The following is a 23,019-nucleotide window of genomic DNA, read 5'->3' on the forward strand; positions in this document are numbered from 1 at the left end:
ATCTGATAGGATGGCACGCCTTGCAGATTCCCATCTTGTTTTCCCCCCTGTGACTTCAACCCTTGGTTCAGTCCTGATCCATCTTAGGCTTGTGTAATTGTAGTGGATTTCTTTCTTCTTTCCCCTTTCACTTACTACTGCTGTGCCTTTGGGTAAGCGCCTAGTTTCTTGTCCATCACCTAGGGCTGGGAAGAGTGATAAGCAGAGTACTGTATAGAGAATGCTTAGACCAGTACATAGCACACAGTGGGTGCAATGCAAGTGTTGGCATGAATGTTCTTATTACTGGTGCCTCGACCTTTGCCTCATGCGCCAGCCCCAGACACTCCTTTGACCAGACGTCACCCCTGTTCCCAGTGTGCAGCCTCCCTGTGGTCTAGTTAGCAGCAGTCTCTAAAGTGAGCATGTGAGACTAATTGCCAGGGTATGGGAAGAACAAATCATGACTCCTTTTATGTGTTTTTATCTCGTTCTTTAAAATTTTCTACTTTGTGAGTATATTTTACACTGTATATTTTTAAATAAGGGCATATTTATAATTTATGTATATAGGTAATACAAGTATATGTTTTAATAAATAGATGAATATATGTGTATATGTAATGTGTGTACATGTGTATATGTGTGTATGTATATATATGTAATACACATATATACATGTAATATACATATAATATACATGTATATATACATGTAATATACACATATATAACATATATATATATATATACACACACACACATACACACACGTATACCTATACATACATACATATAATTACATAGTATGTTAAAAAATATTTTACTAATAGGTGAGTACAAACCAGCCAGTTTGGGAATCCCTGGTCTGGAAGGAAGGAACTCCAGCCTGCAGTTCCGACCCGCTTTCCAGTCCCTCTTCCTCGTGACCCTCACTCTCTCTCCACCTGACCCGCCTTGTGCCTTTTGGTTTCTATCATCACTTGCCCCCTCTCCCTACTCCTAGAATGTTAATATTCTTCCTCATTCTCCCATTTTCTTTTCCTATCTAGAAGTTCACCTTGAACTTGCTTCTTCCATCAAGCCTGCCAGGAGAATTCCAGCTTGAAATGGTTTCTCCAAGTTCCTTAGGCATACTTTGTCAATGCTACTTACTTGGCCCCTGTTGTTTTCTGTGTTGTGTTGGGATCTTTTGCCACCTATACTTAATGTCTTGGCTCCGTAGTGATTTTATGTCAATTTGCGCATGGACATACCTTGAAATTATATTTTACTTGCTAACTTTATTTTGTGCTGTTGGTCATTTTTCTCATTTATCTGAAGATACACACTTACACTTTTTGGATGCCATTAATGTATCTATCTTTTATCACAGTAATAATTCTTTACTATTAGTAAAAAATTCATTTGTTACATTTGTGCTCTGAATCTCCTTGCATTTGATAGTATACTTCTGCTTGAGACATATTTTTGTCTACATTGCATTAGTGAACATTTTTTTGTATGTGGATTCATTGTTTTCTTTTACTCTGGGTGACCTAACATCATTTTCCTGTTAGATGCCTTTATTTCAACACTTACAGTCCTGAGTTCTGCGAGGTGTCCTGGGAAGTGAGCTGGTATGCAGAACATATCCATTTGATCTGGGCTTTCTCCCTCCTCAAATACTGTAAGAATTGACAGCAGCTGGGCAATCACTGGAGCTACCAATGGTGTTGGAGTCAGAATACACAGATTTTAATCTTGATTCCACCACCTGCTGGTTGTTTCGTATTGACCAAATCATTTACCCTCATCTGTGAAATAAACTTAGTAATCTGTACCCCCTAGAATTATTTTGGGGATTAATTGAGATAGTGGCCCTGAATGTGCTGGGCACCTAAGAAGTGGTCAATATGTGTCTATTTAAAAGAAAAGGAAAAATAAGAATCTCCTTTTTTTTTTTTTTTTCTGCGAGCCTTCTGATGCAGAGTGTATTTTGGGGAGAAATAGACAGATAGCGTCAGAGAGTGCACCTACCTGACTGAGCAAACCTAGGCTGGAGAGTGAAGGCTGGACATCCAGTCAGCCTGGTTTTGGGGCTTGTCTCTAATAGAATGTCTGTGGCCTCCCCAGGGAACATGAGAATTAATTAGTTAATCTTTGTAAAGTGCCTTGAAGTTGAAAAGTGCTATGTAAGTAGAATGGTTGTATTGCTATTGGAGATGGAGTAATGGCGGCAGTCTTGCCTGTCTTCACATCAATAATCAATAGGAGAGAAGATGCTAAGATGTTTTACTTGATAAGAAAGGATTCACTGTGGGACTTGTGATAACATAATTCTTCGATAGTCTTGCAGATAGCAACGTGCTGGTTCTTTCCAGAAGAACAATGCTAGGGTGAGTTCAGAAGTAACAGTCTCCCCTTTCAGCTTCTTGGGACTCTCCCTGCTAAGGCAGTCTGGTTTTAAATCCTACCCAGCTCATGTAGAGGGACCGTTTGTCATTTTTGGATGCTTTGTGGGTCCTGGGAACATGGGCTTTTTTGTGGGTCCTATAGAAGTGAGGGAAGGATATTGAGTGTTGAGTGTTGGTTATCCAGTGATGCAGACCCACGTGAAAAACCAATACAGAATAGTACCATGGGCTAGTAGAAGGAGATGTGGCTTAGCTGTGTGACCCTGGGCTAGTCACTTCTCTGAACCTTAGTTTCTCACCTGTTAAATGGGAACATAGTAGTTGATGAGGACAGTAATAAAGGTGGCTCACAGGAGGGTGGGTTTCACCCTTTCTGTGGAGGATTGAGGGGTCAAAAAAGGCTTCACAGAACTGGTGGTACATGAGCTGGACTGTACAGGTGGAGCCATAGCTTATCAAATGAATAATGTAAGGAAAGGGCTTCCATGGCAAAAGGAACAACACATGTGAGGCCATGAAATAGCATATCCGAGGGAACCCACTCCTAGTTCCTGTCATATACCTGGTACCCCATGGGCTGCACAGACTTTTTTTCCCTCTTTGAGGAAGCTCAGAACTTCTTGTGCACTTCTTGGTATCTCCATTGGTGTCCATGAGCAGGTTGATTCTGAGGACTTTATCCCTTCAATATTCCGACATTTCCCCTATGAGTCTGTAGTTGTATTCTAGCTGACACTATAAACCATATGTTGAATGTGGGGCCAGATGAAGCCTTGATACCAAACACAGTAGTATCATAGTAGTAGGTTTGTCTAGAATTTAATATGCATTGCTTGGTATTTTGTCTCTTAAGCAAAGTTTTTCTTTGTTAAAATAAACATGTATAAAGAATTTATACAGCGCACATGGTTATGCATATTTATTGCGGAGAATCTGTTAATAATCTATGCCTCATCGGATTTTGCATTTCTGTTGAAATAACAAATGTGGCACTTGGTACAACTGAATGAGTTTGGTGAATTTTTTCTTATCTGGGAGAAGAAAGGCGTTTCTCTTTTTTCCAAATTCCATTTTCTTCAATCATCTTTTGCACTGGCCAGCTTCCCAGGTGGTGCATCTGGGGAACTGAGGCTTTCCTGGCTGTAAATGATTTTGTCTTTTTTCCCTTCTCTCACTCCCTTCCTTCTCGCACACATAGACACTTGCCTTGGGACTATGAGAATTGCTTTTTCGGGTAAGAGCTTAGACTCTGAAGATTCTTTTATGTTATATGGAAAGAAAACACATGAAATTGGCTTTAATGGTGCTAAGAGATTATGGCATGGGGCAGGTCAGGAGCCTGGGGGACTTCTGGGTAGCTGATGGGCCCCATATTGGGTGAGAGGGAGGAGAACCTGAGAATAGAGATCTGGGCAAAGCGCAAGGAGAGATAGAGAGGCCCTAAAGTGTGGTTGAAGAATTCCCTGTAGCCTGGTCCCTGTCTTTTAAAATGCAGGTGCACGGCTTTAGCATCTGCCCTCTGCTGGAATCCAGCTCTGGTGCTCACTGCACCACAGCTTGATCTTGGTCATGTCATTTTACCGAACATCAGTCCCCACATCTGTGAAAGTGTGAATAGTTGTGCTCTCCCTGTAGAAGATAGGATGGTTCCTGGTACATGGTAGTTGGTCCTAAAATAAATGTTCACAGTTTCTCTTGTAATTCTTTGCCTACCCATGAGAGTATAGCTGTGGAATATAGCCTTAATTCAACTAATGTTTGTTTTTAGAAACTGGCAGAGTGTTTACCTGGGGCCGAGCGGACTATGGTCAACTAGGGAGGAAGTTGGAGTCTCGTGAAGGCTGGAAACTACAGAGTCATGATTCATCCCTCCCCTGCTCAGGACCACAGAAGAGCATGCCTTCCTGTCTGCACTGCTTAACAGGAGCAGCTGAGGTAGGAATGACTTTCCATAGATGTGATACATCTCTTTTCCTTGTCTTTCATCGAAACAGTTACTGAGGTCCTACGGTGTGCTTATAGTGAAGGCATTGTGCTATGGGTTCCATGCAGGACTCTGAGGGGGTCCTTGCCTCAAGTTGCTTGTGGTTTAACATGGTAGAAGAGGAAGTTACCTATACCTCAAGGCAGACTGTGTGTAACTCCTTTAGAGAGATTCCAGATACTCTGTGTCCACTTCAAAGAATGAGAAATGAATCCAGGCTACTGTGATCGGGTTAGGCTAGTGTCATGGAGGCCACAGCTTTGAGCGGTGCCTTGGAGGATGGATCATATTCGAGTAAGTGTCTGTAGGAGAGAAGAGGACTTTCAGGTAGGCACAAAGGCCGGAACAGAGTCACAGGGTAGGAAAGTAAAGAAACTATTTGGGGAACCACTGGTGGGTCAGTTTGGCTAGAGCGTGGGGTGTCTGTAGTATCCAAAAGATGGGTTGCAGCCTGATCAAGGGGGCTTTTATACTGAGCTAAGTGTTTTGCACTTCAGTTTATATTTCCCAGTGCAGAAAATACTGTAGTTCAGTTGCTTATCAAGCCCCTTTAATTCCCTGAAATGTCTTGAATTTCTACATTTAAGGCAGGAGTCTTAATTTCTCCAGGGTGTGTGTTTCTGTTACTAAATTTTACTTTACTGTTGTCCTTAAAAAAAGAAAAGGCAAGGTTTTTGAGAAGAATGAGGATGGCCACGGAGGAAATGTGCCTCTGAACCCAAGTTGGCTTAATGAAGGAGTTCAGTCTTCATTCAGAGTCTGTGAAAAAAATTAATAAGCCAGCGAGACTTCTGTAATTAGCATCAGACTAATTACAACCCTCTTCATACCTAGAGGGCTTCCCTTTCCCCGGGGCCTGCCTGGCCTCCTCCTTCCGGGTATGTAGGACGGTTCTCAACTTCTGCTTCACATCCCAGACCGCTCCTCCTGGGCCTTTCCTTAGTGCTGGGTTAAGTCTGTCTGTCTTTCTTGCTCTCTCTTGTTCTTTAATTGACAAGGCACTCATTAAACAAAACCAAAAAGGCCATTTAGACGTGGTGGTGATAATAATAATAATAATAATAATAATAATAAAACCATCCTTAATCTTAACCACCTTAACAACATTCCCTTTTGCATGTACACATGTACATACTTTCCAAAGTTTCAGTGATAGTACTTATGATATTTGGTATTCAGTCTTCATTTATTTTATCACAGATGCTTTGCTTTGTTTCTTTCTGATCTCTGAGGCCATTTAAAATGGCTATGTAACATTATATGATTCGAAGGCTCTGGGATTTTCCAAACCATTCTTGGAATGTTAGACGTTTATATAATTTCTTCTCTTTTGTCACTATGGTGGATTCTGCAGTGAATACCCTTTTGAAGTGTTTTTTAAGATACAGTCTTAAGGATGAAATTGCAGGGGCAAAGGCCATGAGCATCTTTATGACCTTTGCTATATTTCTCTAGATTCTGTTTGAGAGAAGTTGACCTCCCCAGCTGCGAATGAGGGAATGCAGCATTGTAGCTAGTACTGTCTGCTTAGCCAGTGAAGGTGCTGAGAGCTTGGTACCAAGTGCATTAAACCCTTTATTCTTCTTTGTCTTTTCCAGAACATTTAAGACTCCGTGGTCAGGTAGCACAGCAGAGGCACAGAGGCTTCACGGATTTTTCTGAGTCTCTGGTTTTATTGGCAAGATCAGGATAATAATACTTACCACAAAAGGTCTTTGATGAGGATTATACCCAAGGTTCTTGGCATGTGGCAGGCACTCAGTAACTGTTGGGTCCTTTCTCTTCTTCGCCTTTTAACACCCTGTGGTGGCCATCGTGTGTGGCAGCACTGTGACAGATATGGCCAGTGGAAACATACAGCCTAAGAGCCTGACATTGATGTGACTTTCGTTTAGCTTCTTAGTAGAGCAATCTGAGGAGGTGGCTTGAGCCTAGAGTGCCATGGCCACTCCATTTTAGTGCTCCCTCCATTTCTGCTCCAGTCCTTGGAGTACTGGCGTGTCTACTTGCTGGTCCCACTGCAGGTTCAGACGCCAGGGTATCTCCTTTTGGTAAATTGGGTCCGGGGATTATCCCCCCCTGTTGATGTCCCGGTCTGACCCGTCAGGCATCTATTTGCCTGAGGCCCAGAGCCAGGCCAGTGGGCAGCTATAAGCCACTAGGAGTGGATTCACCTTGGAAAAGATAAAAGCCATCCTTGAGTAGGCATTGCCCTGGGAGGGACTTGGCCAGGGAGGTGCAGAGACACCTGGGGAGACAGGAACAGCCTTGAACTAAGCTGATGATTCCTGACCTTCAAGGAATTAAGAGTGGCCCCGTAGCTGACCAGTTGCCTTCTTCTGTGTCCAAGGGATAAGCAGAGTGAGGAGCGAGGTGTCTGGGCTGGGATCCAGAGTGACAGCCCACAAGAGGAGAAAGCACAGGTGGTTTAGCCATCCCGTCTTGTGAACAAAAGAGAGCAAACAAACACAATGTTACTTGGTGGTGATTATGGTCCAGGCAGCATACTAAAAACTTTACGTGTATTATTTCATCTTCTCAATAAAACTGGGTGCCGGTGTTATAATCACTGCTTTATGAATAAGGATACTCAGGCTCACAATGGGGAAGTCACGGGCCCCAGATCACACAGTAGGTCAACAAACAGTGGGGTTGGGACTTGAACTTGAAGTACTTGAAGCTTACATACTTTCTGTATAGATGAAATAAAGTTGCATCTGTCCTTTTGCATATATACCCTCACCTGGATGAAAGTTCTGGGAGTCTGGAAGGCAGAGTCTCTGATTCCCTGAGAGTCTCAATTCTTTCTTCTGAGCCATGCCTCATCTCCAGCCTGAGAAGGACTTTGAGATTATAGACCTGGCAGGCTTCCCTTTAATGTTCTCACAGTGGTGAAGACTATGTGTTTCACGCTCTATCAGCTTGGCCTTAGATACTCGGCCCTTTTGGCCACTCTTAGAAAATTCCAGGGATAGCAGAATAATCGGGATTAATCCCCCCCCCCCCCATGTACACATCAGGGCAGAGTGTGTGTGAACCACAGCAGCTTCCCAGACCCCAGGCAAGGCTGCCATGTTTCCCAGGGAACCTTGGCTCTAAACTCTGCCCAAAGATGGAGGCAGAAGTACTTGTGCTCACTTAGTGGGTCCATAGGGGCTCCCTAGGATTCTGAAGCAGCTAGAGCTGGGCACCTGGTGTGGTAGTGGAACCATCAGAAGACCTGCTTGACTGAAGGTAAACAGCCTCTGACGGGACAAGGTCTGGATTAGGAGTCGGAAGACCTGGGTTCTAGCTCTGGTTCTGCCCTGATTGAGTGAATTTGGGAAAGCCCCTTTTCCTCCTGTACCCTTAGTTCCCCCATACGTAGGTGGGGCATGTTAGACCAGGTGATTCCTGATGTTTCTTACAGATCTAAGAGTACCTTCCATTTCTGATTCTTATTTTATGGAAATGATCACTACTTAAATTTATAATGACTCTTGCCCCTGGAGACCCTCAGGGTCATAGCCAAGATCACTTGACCCCTAGCTGCTGGCTCAATTTTGGCAGACCTGAGCATGTTAACTGATCCAGAAGTTCTAGGCTTTAGTACCACCTGAGCCTTGCTCTGCCTTGTTGCCTTGGCTCTGTTCTCTGCCCTTGTTCCTTGTCCCCAGGGGCTCCTGTTCCAGTTTAGGTCATTGGGATTTTAGTATGATGCTGCTGCCTAGTCCTCCCAGGACTTGTCGTTCAGCTTTGATTCCTGTCCCCGTGGCCGTGACCTTATTGCCAGGGGCAGGCAGACGTTTGTGACACTACTTCCTACCACCTGCCGCCCTTCCCACTGGCTCTGTGTGTGCTGTCCCACATTTCCTGCTGTCCTGAGTTTACGTTCTTCTTGGCTTTGGGATCTTGCCTATTCCATAGTCAGCCTAGTAAATGTTGGTTGATGTCTGCCACGTGCCTATGTTGACCACACGGTGGTGGGGAGGGAGGTAGATACAAAGATAAAAAAATACATGTCTGTGCCCTCAAAGAACTTCCAGGTTTGTAAATCCTTACTGTATAGAGTGGATGTGCTATTAGAGTTGCATATGAAAGGCCAAGGGAGCAGGGAAGATGGAATGATTTATGCTGAAGACAGCAATTGAACAGAAATGTTGTTTGAACTGGGTTCTTAAGAACAAGGAGTTTAGCAAAAGGAGGATATTCCAGGCAGAGGGGATAACATGAACTGAAGCTGTGAATCTAGATCTGTTCTAACTCCTGGAATGGTCAGGATGCCTGCCCATCCCAGTGGGCCAGCCTCGGTTTGTGGTCTAGCTGCCTGTCCAGCCTGTCCCGTCCCTACCACCCATCTTTCTGATAGGATTACTGTCTGAAGGAAAATAACTTCCACAAACGTTATCTCATTTGATCCCAGCATGATGCTGTGAAATAGGCCAGACTTGGAATGATTATCCTCCTTTTACAATCGAGGAAACTGAGGCCCAGAGAGGCTAGCTAGGAATTAGGAGACCGCCAAGACAAACACCGATTCCCAGTGTTTCTGAGGGCCTTGTTCTGGGCTTATTCTGCAGCCATGGTCCTGAGTCATGTTCCTGGTTTAAATTCTGCCCACGTTTGGTTGAGGAGCACCAAATCCCAGTCAGGGAGCTCAGTGTACATGTGCATGTGCATGCACACACACAGCTATTGGAGCAGGAGCGGGAAACATGGAGATAAACAAGAGTGGAACCAGGGATTGGGTAATTGTCAAGCCCGGATGCCATCAACCCTCACTTTGCTGCAGGACTAAAGCTGTTTGTTGGAGGATCTACCTGTGCACTGGGTCTGGGTGAAATCTGTCAGAATGAGTGGGAAAGAAGCTATTTTTAGTTTGCAGAGTCACTCACTCGGCTGTGCTAGCTGAGGTTTGAGCCAGTCCCCTACGCTTTCCACAGTGTTATTTCAGAAGAAGAAATACCACTCGGATGCTGTGTAAAACCCATTAACGAACCTGGAAGTTTCCAGGGCGTCTTTGTCCTGCAGCTCCCTCGGAAGGCTGCCCTTCCTGAATGACCTTCCTCCTTTCCTATATTTAATGCATTTCTAATTTTAAGTTTGTGTCAAGACCGTGGGACTTCGGTGCCCTAAATAACGCCGAGATCTACCACCAGCAATCAGCTGAGTCCAGAGGGCTCTGACAGAATTCAATACAACCTGAAAAAGCATTCCCAAGTAGCTCTCTGGTAAGTAACCTCTAGCATCGTTGCCGTTCTTGGAGGAGCATGAGGTCTCTGAGACGAGGCAGCCCCGGCAGCCCAGACCTTCCAGGTGTGGCAGGTTTTAGAGGCCACCCCAAATGGGGTAGCCGTGTTCACCCAAAGACTGTTTTTGTGGGGAGGTTAGCACGGCTAGCATATCTGTGCTGCAGCTGCTGACCTGGCAGGAGGAGTAATCACACAAAACGAACGTGGAAGCAGTGGACTGGATTTGTCCGTGTGAACACTCGGCAGAGACCGGGCTGTTTTGTTTGAGAGGGATGCCGAAGGACACGATAACAGCAAGCACTTCTTTACTACCTGCCGTTCTCTTATTTACTCACATTTATCATCTCTTCCCACTAAAATATTGGACCTGGGAGTGCAAGGGCCTTGTCTGTCTCGTTCGAAGCTGTGTTCCCGGTGTCTAGAATAGCTCCTGCGCTGTGTTGGTCCTCAGTGGATGTTTACTGACTGAATAAATAAAAACAGAATGAAAGAAATGGTTTCAGTGGTACGTGACCCTCGTCAGCTCCTCTGCACTCTCTCCCTACAATCTGTGCTGCTCAGTCCCAGGCCAGCTCGGGAATAGGCATTTCCATGTGTTGAGACATTTGGGCATCACATGTCCTGCAGAGCCAGAGAACAGATAGGCTCTGACCCCGTCGTATGTTTGAACAACCCAGAAGTTTCTTACGGAATCTGTTGATAATGAGGCTTGTAGTCCTTTAGTGCTTCACAATTTACCAAGTGCTGTCACACATGTTCATCTTCAGTTTTTTCCTTTTATCCAGCAGATGCTTATGTATGCCTGTCTGTCCAAGCACCACGTTAGGCAAACGGGGGAAGCAGAGAAGGTGGAACAGTTCCTGTGTCAGATGCTCGTGAGCTACTGGCGGGGCTCAGATCAGTTCATTACGGGACAAGCTGAATGTGACAAAGGCCGGAAAAGAGTCTGATAATGATTTCCCGTGTCCTTGGGGACCTTTTCTTTCTTGCATTTGCAGCCCCTCTGGTTCTGTTGGATCCTGTAGGGTTGGGGTGTGGGGTGGTTGGGGTGGGAGGTGGTGACTGGAAAGGCTTCCTAAATTGGAAGCTTTGACATTAAATTATTTCTCAAGGGAGCTAATGCAAAATAACAGGGGAATCTTGGCAAGAGCTTGCATTAGGAGGAAAGCAGAGGAAGAGCAGCCAGATAGAGACTGTGTATTGACAAGAGAGGGAGAAAGCAAGCCAGGAACTGCAGTGTTCTCAGAAGCTAAGGAAATTTCAACAGGGAGGTCAGGGAGGTCGGGGGCGGAGAAAAGATGGCTGGGTTTGGCGATGGGAGGTTTGTGGTGTCGCCTCTGAGGGACTGAAGCCGGGACATAGGGAATGAAGAGATGGCGAGAAATGCAGGCTGCGGGTGCATTTCCAGAGATTCTGTGGCCAGAGGAGGATGAGAACAAGGTCGGGAACTGGGAGGAGAGCTTGGCTCGAGTTAGTTTCGTGAGCTTGGGGAAACTGGAGTGTGTCAGAAGGCTGAAGCAGAGGATTAGAGAGAGAGAGAGAGTGCACTGTGGGTAGAGATGCAGGAGGCAGGGGGTCAGCGGAGCAGGGCGCCCAGGGAGATGAGAGAGGCTCGAAATCTCTGTGAAGGGGTTAGTGATAAGACGGAAGGACGCTTTCTTGCAGGACAGGAGTAAAGAAAAAAGGGGACATGCGAAGATGGAGGTTTGGAGGTGGAGAAGAGAAGTACTTTCATTAAAGTGTGTCCATCTTTTGTCGTCATGTTGCATCTTCCTTTTATTTATTCAATAAATGTTTACTGCATCCCAGCATGACCCACACACAGTGCAGGTGCCAAGAATTCACAGAGCAGTGACAGAGTTGGTGCCCAGTGCTGTCACACGGTACTTATTAGTTGCTACAGTAATTATTAATATGTCTGTCTCTAAACCAAACATTGAGTTCTTGGAGCACAGACACTGTCTTATTTATCTATGCGCATGGAGGGCCCAGCTTGATCCACAGTGAGGCACTGGTGCAACTGTGCTGAGAAAAGGATGAGAAGCCCTGTTGGGTGGCTTAAGTCTTCCTGGTTAGGTTGAAAGTCAGCTTGTCTGCTGGAGTGATGACGTTAATGTGGGCAGGCCTCCGGGCAGGGATGCGTTGGCTTTACTCTGTAGTGAGTCCATCCGGCAACTACTGGGAAATGGCAAAAAAAAAAAAAAAAAAAAAAAGACACTTTTACTGGCTCTGACCCCCAAGTGGTGGGCAGGACAGTTGTTGCTGCCCTCATTCTGGGGGCGAGGGAGCAGAAGTTGAGAGAGAAAGCTGGCACGAGCTCCAGGTTATGCAGCACATGGTTACCCGGTTCAGGGCCTGGAACCCGGCTCACAGAGCCCTCACTCTTCTCATGGCCAGCTCTGTACACCAACAGCTTCCTCGGGACGGTTCTGACCAGAATGTGGCCGTGTGCTCTGGCTTTGGCTCTCACTAGGTGGTAGTTCTGTCTGACGGACACCTAGCAGCTCTCTCCAGACTTGCAGTCTAGGTCACTGTCTAGTGAGGAACAGCAGGAGGACAAGGATAGCCCCAGCAAGGACAGGGGCAATGAGGTTCACTCACGACTGTGGTCAACCATAGTCCTGGCTGGGGTGGCGGGGCTCACAAGCCAGTCTTGAATGTAGGGTGAGACCAAGGTTGGAGTTTCTGCTCTGTCACCCACAATCCATGTGACTTCGGGTCAGTCAGACCTCTCCAAATTCTGCTTTAATCTTGCCCACAGGGCTATAAAAATATGCAAATAAGATCTATAAGGGTTTTTGCAAACTCTAAAGTGACGTACAAGTGTTCTATTGGGTTCGTTGGATATGAGCCACTCTGTGCTTCAGACGCGGGTTTTGTTGTAAGTATGGGTCAGAGCTGCTCGTCTGTCTTAATCACTTGGGATCTTAGGAGCTACATAGAACTGTCCTGGATCTTGTGATAAACACTTCCTAGAATCAGAATCAGTGAATGTAGTGGAGGCCAGATGCTTGGTAATCCACGACCAGTCTCCACGCAGTGCCACAGAGTGTGGATTCCTGTCGAGGTTAGCCATCAGTGTCGACAGCAAAGATGTTTCTGGCTGGCTTTCTCCCAGCTGCAGAGCAAATTCATCAGCCCTGATTTAAAGTCCCAGTGACCTCATGTGTCACCACCATGCTCTGCAGCATTACGACTGGCCCAGGCCGCACTCAGGGTCACCCTAGAGCTGACCAGCTGTCTTTTGTTGCATTTGACCTTGAAAACTGGGCTGTCCCAGGGTGAAAGTAAATCATGCAGAGGTTTAGAGGGAAAGCAGAAGCCAATGAGAGTTTAAAGGAGGCTGCGGTGGTTTGATGAGAGAAATGTGAGCTCTGTGAAGGCCGGTTGGCCAAGGGACTAAAACTGTCTCCATCTCTGCCACTGTCCCTCTAGCTTGGACCCCCATTATCTACCACCTAATTTCAGTGGCATTGTCTCAAGGGAGAACCTGTTGTCTGTAGTTTGGCCTCATTCCAGCTGCCCCCACCCAGCTGCCAAAATGATGTACTAAAATATAAATCAGATTTTGTTATGCCCTTAAACCTTTTTTTTTTTTTAAAGATTCTTAATAATACAGAAAAAAATTCATTCCCACAATAAACATTTATTGGAAACCTACTATATGGAAGAAACTTAGCCAAGTCTTTATGATATAGAGGAGGATAAGACCCAGCCTCTTCCCTCAAGGGGAAGGAGAAACACAGTCTGTAATCCCCACAGCCAGTGTGCAAAGAATGGGGTTACTAGAGCTTAAGTTTTGGGGTTGCTGTTGGCCTTGTTCACCACTGTATCCCCATCACCTTGATTAATGACTGGCACATAGTAGGTGCTCAGCAAATAATTGTTATAGGGATGAATGTGTGCCCTTACTTTTCAATGGCTTCCCACCCAAGATGAAGTCCAACATCTCTGGCTTGATATAAGAAGCTCTTCTTGGGGCGCCTGGGTGGCTCCATCAGTTATTTGTCCAACTTTGAACATGATCTCACAGTTCAGGGGTTTAAGCCCTGCGTGGGGCTCTGTGCTGACAGCGTGGAGCCTGGAACTTGCTTCATATTCCCTGTCTCCCTTTCTCTCTCTCTCTGCCCCTCCACTGCTTGTGCACACGTGTGGGTGCTCTCTCTCTCTAAAATAAATAAATAAACCTTAAAAAAAATTAAAAAAACAAAAGTTCTTGATCCTGTCCCTGTCAGAATATCCAGCCTCACCTCCTACCAGTCTTTCCCTTGCATTCTGCATTTCATCTGTACTGAACCAACAACATTATCATATTGTTTGATACTTCTGAGTCTTTGTACATGCTGGTTCTTCTGCTTCCCTTTGCCCTTGGCTGCTGGGACAATTGCTACCCGTCCCCCAGTGGGTAACAAGGATGATGTCTTACATTCATCTCAGTATTCCTGCCATCCGGCCTGACAAACCCGCTTCTTTTTTCTTTCTTGATTGAATTTTTCTTTGCTTGGTGTCATTACCCACTTTTCCTTGACTGTTGAGCTGCTGTCTCTGAAGCTCTTTTCCACCTTCCCTCTACCTTCCTTGTCCCTCATCCTTCTTGAGATTCCAGATCTGGAGTTTGCTGTGTGCTGGCTAATGGATTCCTTTTGTCTTTCTGAAACACCTTCTCCCTTCCACGTGGGCCCTGTCCAGACAGCTGGGCCTCTCTGCCAGTTCCATTGCACACGAGCTATACCCTGAATAGGGCATGGATTTTGCCAGTCTCATTACCCAGGGACTGGACTCTGTGTCCTGGATCCTGATCACTGTCTGGGACCTTGTTCTGAATGGCTGATTCCTCAGTAAGATGCCATCTGCTTTATTTTGAGGGTTGAGGCTGCTTGGAGCTTCCTGCTTGGAGGCCCTTTTTGGTATTGGCACTGGCCCAAATCACCTCTCTCACTGCCAGGCCCCTCACTTTATATTGGATGGCTGTTTGAGGAGCCTGCCCTGTAGTCACCCCTCTTTCCCAAAGGTTATTTCCATCTAGTTCCAGCCTCTTCTTGGCCTGAAGTATCCTGAGATGCTGAGGCCTTGCCTGGTAGGCACCTCTTGCAGTAGATAAAGAGAAAAGCTCTGGTTACTTCCAAGGAAGCAAAACCAGGCCATTCTTTTGGGGTGTGGCTCTCAGAACCCCAAGACCCCCATTGGTGGAGGGACCACTAAATTATGACTAGAAGGGAGAAGTTAGTCTTTGTGTGATTACGTAACTCCCTTTTGTGATGCAGTGGCTCTCTCTGTGGGAGCACTGTCAGTGGTGGTAGGGACCTCCCACACCTGCAGATTGCTGTTTGGAAGGGAGCTCTTTTCCCTGAACGCCTGGTATCATCCAACATTGGGGGAGACTGGCTGTGGGTAGCAGAAATGGAAGAAATCAGAGATGTCTTTGCAAAAAGACAGTTTCTACGACAATCAATTGTGAGGCTTTTGGCTTTTCAAAGAGGTCAGAAGTGTGAGAGGAAAGGGAAGCAGGAGGCAGAGTGGAAGCCTGCTTGTAGGCGCTGGGAGGCTGCCTGTAGCTCCCATGAGGACCTTGCCATATGCCACTTCAGGAGACCTAGCTGGCTGGGGACGGTTGCTCACGGCTGCTGAACAAAATGTAGGTCGTTGTAGCCAGCACTCCCCAGGATTGTGTGAGGAAAGTTCCTCACTCCAGAAAGGTAATTTAGTCATTCTTGAGGATCTTCTTTGTGGTTTTATTTCCACGTGATTCCTTTTGAGTGAGATTTTTTTATTAATAGTCTGGAGCATGCATATCATTTGAAGATAGAATATGTATGAAGGAACAATAAACAGAAGAAGGACTTGGAAGAATCAAGAAAGTTAATGTTATGGTTTCATTCTTGGACAAACTGCTTTACTTCTCTGAGCCTCAGATTTTATGTCTGTATAATAATAATTATTTGGCCTACCTCTTCAAGTTGTTGTCAAAATGAGGTTGTGAATATGAAAACATTTTGTAAACTATGAAGCAATAAATGTAAGTTATGTTACTCGATTTCTTTGTCATATCCAACTTTCTCTGGGTTTTCAGGAAACCTCAATTTCCTATAGCTCTTTGGAAATTGTTATCTGTTACCATAGAGCTGGAATTGATGTGAATCGTTTCCATGATTCTTCTGTTCCTCTTAATCCATCAGTACTTGTTGAGTACCCAGGTTGCATTTGAGCTGTGGACTTAGAATATGACAACAGGGAGGACACAGTCCTAAAGCTCTGTGAAGTGGGATGTGATTGATAGTATAAGGCTCCTGCAGGTAAGAGCTGAGAACTTGTGAACAGAAAGATCTAGAGGTGGTGTCAGGGAAGAGTAGTTGGTTAGGTCTCTTGAGTCTTTGGGAAAGCCTCTTCAAGCAGATGACATTTGAAGGCTGGGCCAGACTGAATTTGAAGGGGAGAAGATCAAGTCTCTTTAGGCTCCTGAAGGATCTATGGGAGCTGGTTCCTTAGAGGTGATAAATGTGGGGATGTTGTTGGCAGGCTTGAGTACTTAGTTAAGAAAGACTTAATTAGGAACAATAGGAATTTTTAGAAATGATCATGTTAGCTCCTATATATTGATCACTGTGTACCATGTATTGTGTTAAGCACTGTATAAATATCACTTTCTTTGTTTTCTCAATGTTTATTTTTTATTTTTGGTAGAGAGTGTGAGTGGGGGAGTGGCAGGGAGAGAGGGGGAGACAGAGAATCTGAAGCAGGCTCTGTGCTGACAATAGCAGGTTTGAACTCAAGGACCGCAAGATCATGACCTGAGCTGAAGTCAGATGCTTGACTGACTGAGCCACCCAGGAGCCCCTAAATATCACTTTCACTTCTTACCACATGCTGGTGAAGCATATACTATTTTATCCCTATTTTGCAGATGAAGAAACTGAAACTTGATGAAGTAACTTGTCTAAGGACACAGGAAATAGAGCTAACATGGTGGCGTGTGATGGACTAGAGGACATGCAGGTGCCTAGATAGTGGTTTTCCAGGTTGGAGGACAAAAAGGTAACTGTGAATGGTGCTCACCTCACCACCACCCCTAGAAGTCCAGGTGGTTCCAGAAGAGGCGGAGCCTGTGACAGCTCATTATCTGCTTCAGGGCCTGGGCGCAGGCTAGGGGAGGTGAGCAGAACCAGAGCGGCTTTCCTTCCTCAGAAACCGCCACTTTAAAGCTGGGACAATGAAGTGTGCCCTTGAAGAGCTGAGAAAAGATATTTTATTTCCTTATGATCCCTTCTTGGGCTTCTGTTCTCATTCAGAGTGGCAGCAAGGATGAGTTTCAGAGTATCCCAAGCCCAGCTCCCTTGCTTGCAAACCCAAATTGTACCACTTCACAGGGTTCAGGTTACAGTTTACCCAGTTGAATTCTTTTTGGACAATTCCAGTTGCCATTTCAAATATAAGCTACCTGAGGACAGGTAAGGTACCATGTCTCGGTTGCAGCTGTATCTTTAGGGCATGGCACAGTGTCTGTCAGAGAGCACGTGGCTAGGATTTGTTATGGAACTGAATGGAAACTTTTTCTCACTTAGAGTCTGAGTCACGTGTGGCTACTTTGATTTTACTCTAATATCTGATCACCTCATCTGTGGTCATCTTCCAGAGGAGAGCATATGGTGCTACAGAGTGGGCACTGTATTTTAGGGTTGTTTTGGATCCCATGCCTGTCCTGTTGGGCAGGGGGTAAGGGGCTATTCACACAGGGGGCACCTGGAGAAGCCTTGGGAGAGCTCCACCCACTCTGAAGCCAGCTTGGAGAGACCTGCTGTGGGATAGCTGTGTTGGTAGCTAACAGAGTTGTGATACATTACTTCTGGAAAGAGAAGAACAAAGACAGAATGCTGACTCCTCTCGTTGTCTCAGCATGAGGGTCGTAGAAATATAAACATCTTCCTTCATCTGCAGTGCTCCATCCCTTAGATGCCTTTTTAAAGGTGAGGACACAGAGGCATGTAAATGGTACATTTCCCTTTGCACTCCTCAAGGTGAAATTTCTGCTACTGCACGGGGACTTGCAGGAGCAGTTCTGTAGTTGCTGCTTTACAATGCATTTATCATTCTGCTCCTCTGGCACATTTTGCCAAGCTGCATAATTCCCCCGTTCCTTCCTACACTCACCAGCTCTGTGATGATGATGCATCTGGTGGCCAAAGCCTCCCCGATCAGTCTGTGTTATAGTGTAAAGAGCAATGTATTAGCTAATGATGACAGCAGGTGGCATTCACCAAGTCCCAGTGGGGTGCCAGGTTTTCTGCCAAGCGCTTTCTAGACATCATCTCTTTAATCTTCATGACAATCCAGCAGAGTTGAAATTATTCTTCTTCAGTTTGCAGATGATGAGAGTGAGGCTTGGCGGTGGCTACTTGTCCAAGGCCACATGACTAATAAGTGACATAGCAAAGCCTATGCTATAAGATACCAGTTTCCATTTTGAACTCTAATGTGAGTTCACTGTGGGATCTGGGGCCAGAGACTCTGCTTCCCTGGGCTTCAGTTTCCTAATCTAATGAGAAGCATTCCAAGGGTCTTCCAAAGCTCTAAACCCAGTGCCATTCTGATTTGGTTAGATCTCTTTACCTATCTGGATTTCCTTAAGCTTTGAGAATTTTTATTTTGTTTTATAGTGGCAGGCTAGCTGCTATGTATTCATTCTTCACTAAAAACATTAATATCAGGCAATTAAGAGTATACATGATGTAAAATAGCATGGGTCAGTACTCTCCAGTAAAAATGGTCTGTATCGGTCCAGTCCAGTAGCTGATAACCACGTGCGGCTACTGAGCACTTGAAATGTGACTAGTGTGATACAGGAACTGAATTTTATTTATTTATTTAAAAAAATTTTTTTAAATGTTTATTTATTATTGAGAGACAGAGACAGAGCATGAGCATGAGCATGGGAGGGGCAGAGAGAGGGAGACACAGAATCCAAAGCAGGCTCCAGGCTCTGAGCTGTTAGCACAGAGCCTGGAGTGGGGCTCGAACCCACAAACCGTGAGATCATGACCTGAACTGAAGTCAAACACTTAACCGACTGAGCCACCCAGGTGCCCCGTGAATTTTAAATTTTATTTTAATTTAAATTTAAATGCCACATGTACAGTAGCTACTGTATTGGACAGTGCAGGTATACATAGTATAATAATATAAAACCAAATAGAGTATATAGATTCTTCCATTCTCATCTCATTTGTAACATGTCTCCTGTATTCCAACTAAGGCTTCTGATTACCATGGTTAATTTTTCTGGAGGTTTAATACTTGATATATTGTTCCACTTGTATTCTGCTTTCGAATTTTAGCATACTCAAATATGCAATATTGCATCATTTTTCTCCTGCTTATGAGGAAAATAGAAAAGATGGATAGTGCTATGTCATTTTTCAGATAGGGAAACTGAGGCATAGAGAGGTTAAATATGCTACTAGGAACTGAATAAATACTTTTTGCATGGATAAGTGATTTACCTAAAGCCATTTTTGGAGTTTTAGACCCAGGACTAGAAACTTAGGTCTTTTGATTCCTGGCCAGAATTTCCTTTATATTTCCTAACACTGGTCTGCCAAGCATAGAGTAGAGAGACTCTGCTCATTGAAATTCTTTCAATGTTAGTGGGGGAACTTTTTCTTTTTATTTGATTCCTTTGTGTACTATTTGATTTTTTAATTCTATGTAGGCATCACTTAATTATAATAATAATATAGATATTTGAAAAAAATATATGAAATGCTGAGTCTGCATAATGGAATTGTCCCTGTTTTGTAGTTGTTGAGAGCTGTCATGCTAGTCAAACAGACAAGCATGTTTTTCATGTGGAATCTGTGGTCAGAAGAGGATTGAATCCTATCCTGATTCCATTTCTGGTAATGGTGAAATAGTTCTTTTGGACCAGCCCTCTCACAGAAAAAACAAGTATAAATTCAGACAAAATGTAAAAAAGAACTACCTGATCGAACTGGAGAGTGACCAAAATCAGGCCCATTCTTCACAAAGATATCAAGGTCCTGAAGGTCAAGGAAAGGAACGGTTCCAGATTGAAAGGATTCTAAAGAGACAGGGCAACTAAATGAAATGTACTATAGGGAACTAGATTCTTTTGTTGTAAGGGACATTACAGGAACTAAATAGAGTCTCAAGTTTTGTTGGTAGTTACATACCAATGTTAATTATTTAGTTTTTTAAATTTAAATGTTTATGTATTTTTATTTATTTTTTAGAGAGAGAGGGCATGCGTGGGGGAGAGAGGCAGAGGGAAAGAGAGAGACAATCTCAAGCAGGCTCCATGCTCAGTACAGAGCCTGATGCGGGGCTTTATCCCATTACTCTGGGATCATGACCTGAGCCAAAATCAAGAGTTGGATGCTCAACTGACTGAGCCACCCAGGTGCCCCAGCTTTTTAGTTTTGATGGTTGAATTGTTGCAATGTAGAGTGTTGACAGTTTGGTTGACAAATACTCTAACATATTTCTGAGTGGTAGGGCATCGTTTTGCCTAATTCCCTCAGAGATCATTCAGAAAAAAATAGAGAAAGAGGGAAGGTAATATAGAGCAATATAGGTACCTCTATACCTCTATAGGTAATATAGAGGTAATATAGAGATGGCAAAGTGTCAATATTTAGGGAATATGGATGAAGGGCAAACAGGAGTTCTTTGTATAGTTCTTGTAACTTTTCTCTGAATTTATTTCAAAATGAAAAGATTTTTTAAAACTTAATACTGAATGGTAATGAAAATAGAACACAAACATTTGTAGGATGTAGCTAAAGCAGTGTTTTGAGGGAAATTTATGTCTTTAAATGAATATATTAGGAAGAAAGGACAAGATTCAGTGACTTAAGGTTCCATCCCTAGAAGCTGAAAAAAGAAAAATTAATCCAAAATAAGTAGAAAAAAGGGAAATATTAAAGATAGGAGCAGAAATTAGTGAAATAGAAAAAAGATAAAAATAGGGAAAAATAATAAAACCAAAACCAATTCTTTGAAAATATCAATAAAATTGATGAAGCCCTAGCTGGACTGATAAGAAAAAGGAGAAAAAGATTGTAACGTACCAGCGTCAGTAATGAAAGTATGTAAGTCACTACAGAGTCTACAGACATTAAAGGATACTAAAGGAATATTCTGAACAACTTTGTGCCAATAAATTTGGCAAATTAGATAAAATGGATGACTTAAAAAAATACAATTTACCAAAACTGACACAAGATGAAATAGAAAATCTGAACAGTTATACATCTGTTAATTCATTATCAAAAACTTTCCCACAAAGAACCTTCTAGGCCTAGATGGTTTAACTGGTAAATTTTATCAGATATTTAATAGAAAAACACAAGTTTTACACAAACTCTTTCAGAAAATAGAGGAAGAGGAGTGAATGCTTCTCAAATCATTTTGTGAAGTCAGCATGGTTCTGATACCAAAACTTGACAAAAACCTTACAAAAAAAAAAAAAAAAAAGAAAATTATAGACTAGAATCTCTCATTAACAAAGATGCATATATATCTTTAACAGAATATTAGCATATCAAATCTGGCAATATATAAAAAGGGAAGTTCGTCATGACCAAGCTGTGTTATCCCAGGAATAAAAACTTGCTTTAACATTTGGGAAAAAAAATGTAATTTTCCATACTAACAAAATAAAGGAGGAAAGCCTTATGATCATTTCAACAGATGCAGAGAAAACATTGAGAAAATCACAATGTGCTATCACTGTATATTTCTTAGGTATAAGTAAGACAAGACAATAAGATGAGAGATAACAAATGTTGACAAGAGTATGGAGAAAAGGGAACCCTTGTACACAGTTTAGTGCTAATATAAATTGGTATATACATTATGGAAAACAGTAGGAAGTTTCCTCAAAAAAATTAAAACTAGAAATATCATATGATTCAGCAATTCTACTTCTGGTTATATATCCATAGGAAATGGAATCAATATCTTGAAGAGATCTCTGCACCTCCATGTTTATTGCAGCATTATTCACAGTAGATATGGAAACAACATGAGATATGGAAACAACATAAATGTCCATTGATGGATGAATGGATAAAGAAAATGTCATACACACACATGCACGCACACACACACACACACACACAGAAGAATATTATCCATCCTTTAAAAAAAAAAAAAAAAGAGGAAGTCCTACCATTTGTAACAATATGCATGAACCTGGAGGACATTATGCTAAATGAAATAAGCTAAACACAAAAAGTCAAATGCTGCTTGATCCCACTAAAATGTGGAATCTAGGAAAGTTGAACTTATAAAAGAGTAGAATGGTGGCTGCTGTGTGGGGAATCAGGGAGTTGTTGGTTAAAGGGTAAAAATGGGTTAGTTATGTGAGATGAATAAGTTCTGGAGATTAATGTATAGTGTGGTGACTATAGTTAATAATACTGTATCATATACTTGAAATTTGCTAAGTGTGATCTTAAGCATTTTTACCACACACATGCACACAAAAATAGTAACTGTGTGAAGTGATGGATGTGCTAATTAACTTATTGTGGTAATCATTTCACAATGTATGTCAATATCAAATCACTTTGTACATCTTCAATATATATATAATTTTTATTTGTCAATGATACCTCAATAAAGCTGGAAAAATTTGACATCCATTTGTGATAAAAACTCTTGGGAAATTAGAAATAGAAGGGAACTTCTGCAATCTAATAAAGGGCATTTTTAAAATGCAAATGTCATAATTAGTGGTGAAAAATTGAAAGTGTTTCTTCTAAGATCATAGTAATGCCAGTGTGTTTTCTCTCATCATTTTTGTTCAACATTATACTGAATGGTTCTAGTGAGTGCCTTCAAGTGAGAAAAAGCAGTAAAAGGCTTAACAATCAGAAAATAAGCAAATCTATTTTAATCCACAGATGGCATGACTGTTGACATAGAAAATCTTAAGGAATCTATAAATAACTATTAGAACCAAGAAGTGAATTTAACAGAGTTCAAAGTCAACATTCAGAAATTGATTATATTTTTTATATAGCAGCAGCAAGTAATTTGAAGATATTTAAAAAGCAATTTCTTTTATAGTTATGTTACAAACCATAAAATATTTAGATAATAAATTTGACAAAAAAGTATAAAAGACCTGTACATAAAAACTACAAAACTGTGCTGTGAGAAGTTAAAGACCTAAATAAGTGGAGAGATATATCATGTTCATGGATCAAAAGACTCAATGTTGTTGTCTGTTCTCCCTAAATAGATTTGTAGATTTAAAGCAATCCCATGCACAATCCCAGGCGGCTTTTTTAGGGGTAGAGATTGACAACCTGACTCTATCTAACGTATGTGGAAATGTAATGGACCTTGAATAGCCAAAGAAATCTTGATAAAGTCGAAGGATTCACATTACCTGACTTGAAGATTTGCTA

At 43.0% G+C, this 23,019-nt stretch overlaps 2 protein-coding genes across 2 annotated transcripts in view; one reads left to right on the forward strand and one right to left on the reverse strand.

Moving 5' to 3' along the window:
* Nucleotides 1-23,019, reverse strand: part of LOC125913211 (L-lactate dehydrogenase A chain) — a 968,541-nt gene that overhangs the window by 299,669 nt on the left and 645,853 nt on the right. The gene's annotated exons all lie outside the window — the stretch shown is intronic.
* SERGEF (secretion regulating guanine nucleotide exchange factor) overlaps nt 1-23,019 on the forward strand; it is a 234,361-nt gene that overhangs the window by 44,901 nt on the left and 166,441 nt on the right. The window contains 1 exon segment of the mRNA XM_049618186.1: nt 4,143-4,309. Coding sequence (XP_049474143.1) covers nt 4,143-4,309 — 167 coding nt within the window.

Source organism: Panthera uncia, chromosome D1 (genome assembly GCF_023721935.1).
Source record: "Panthera uncia isolate 11264 chromosome D1, Puncia_PCG_1.0, whole genome shotgun sequence".
NCBI classification, from domain to species: domain Eukaryota; kingdom Metazoa; phylum Chordata; class Mammalia; order Carnivora; family Felidae; genus Panthera; species Panthera uncia.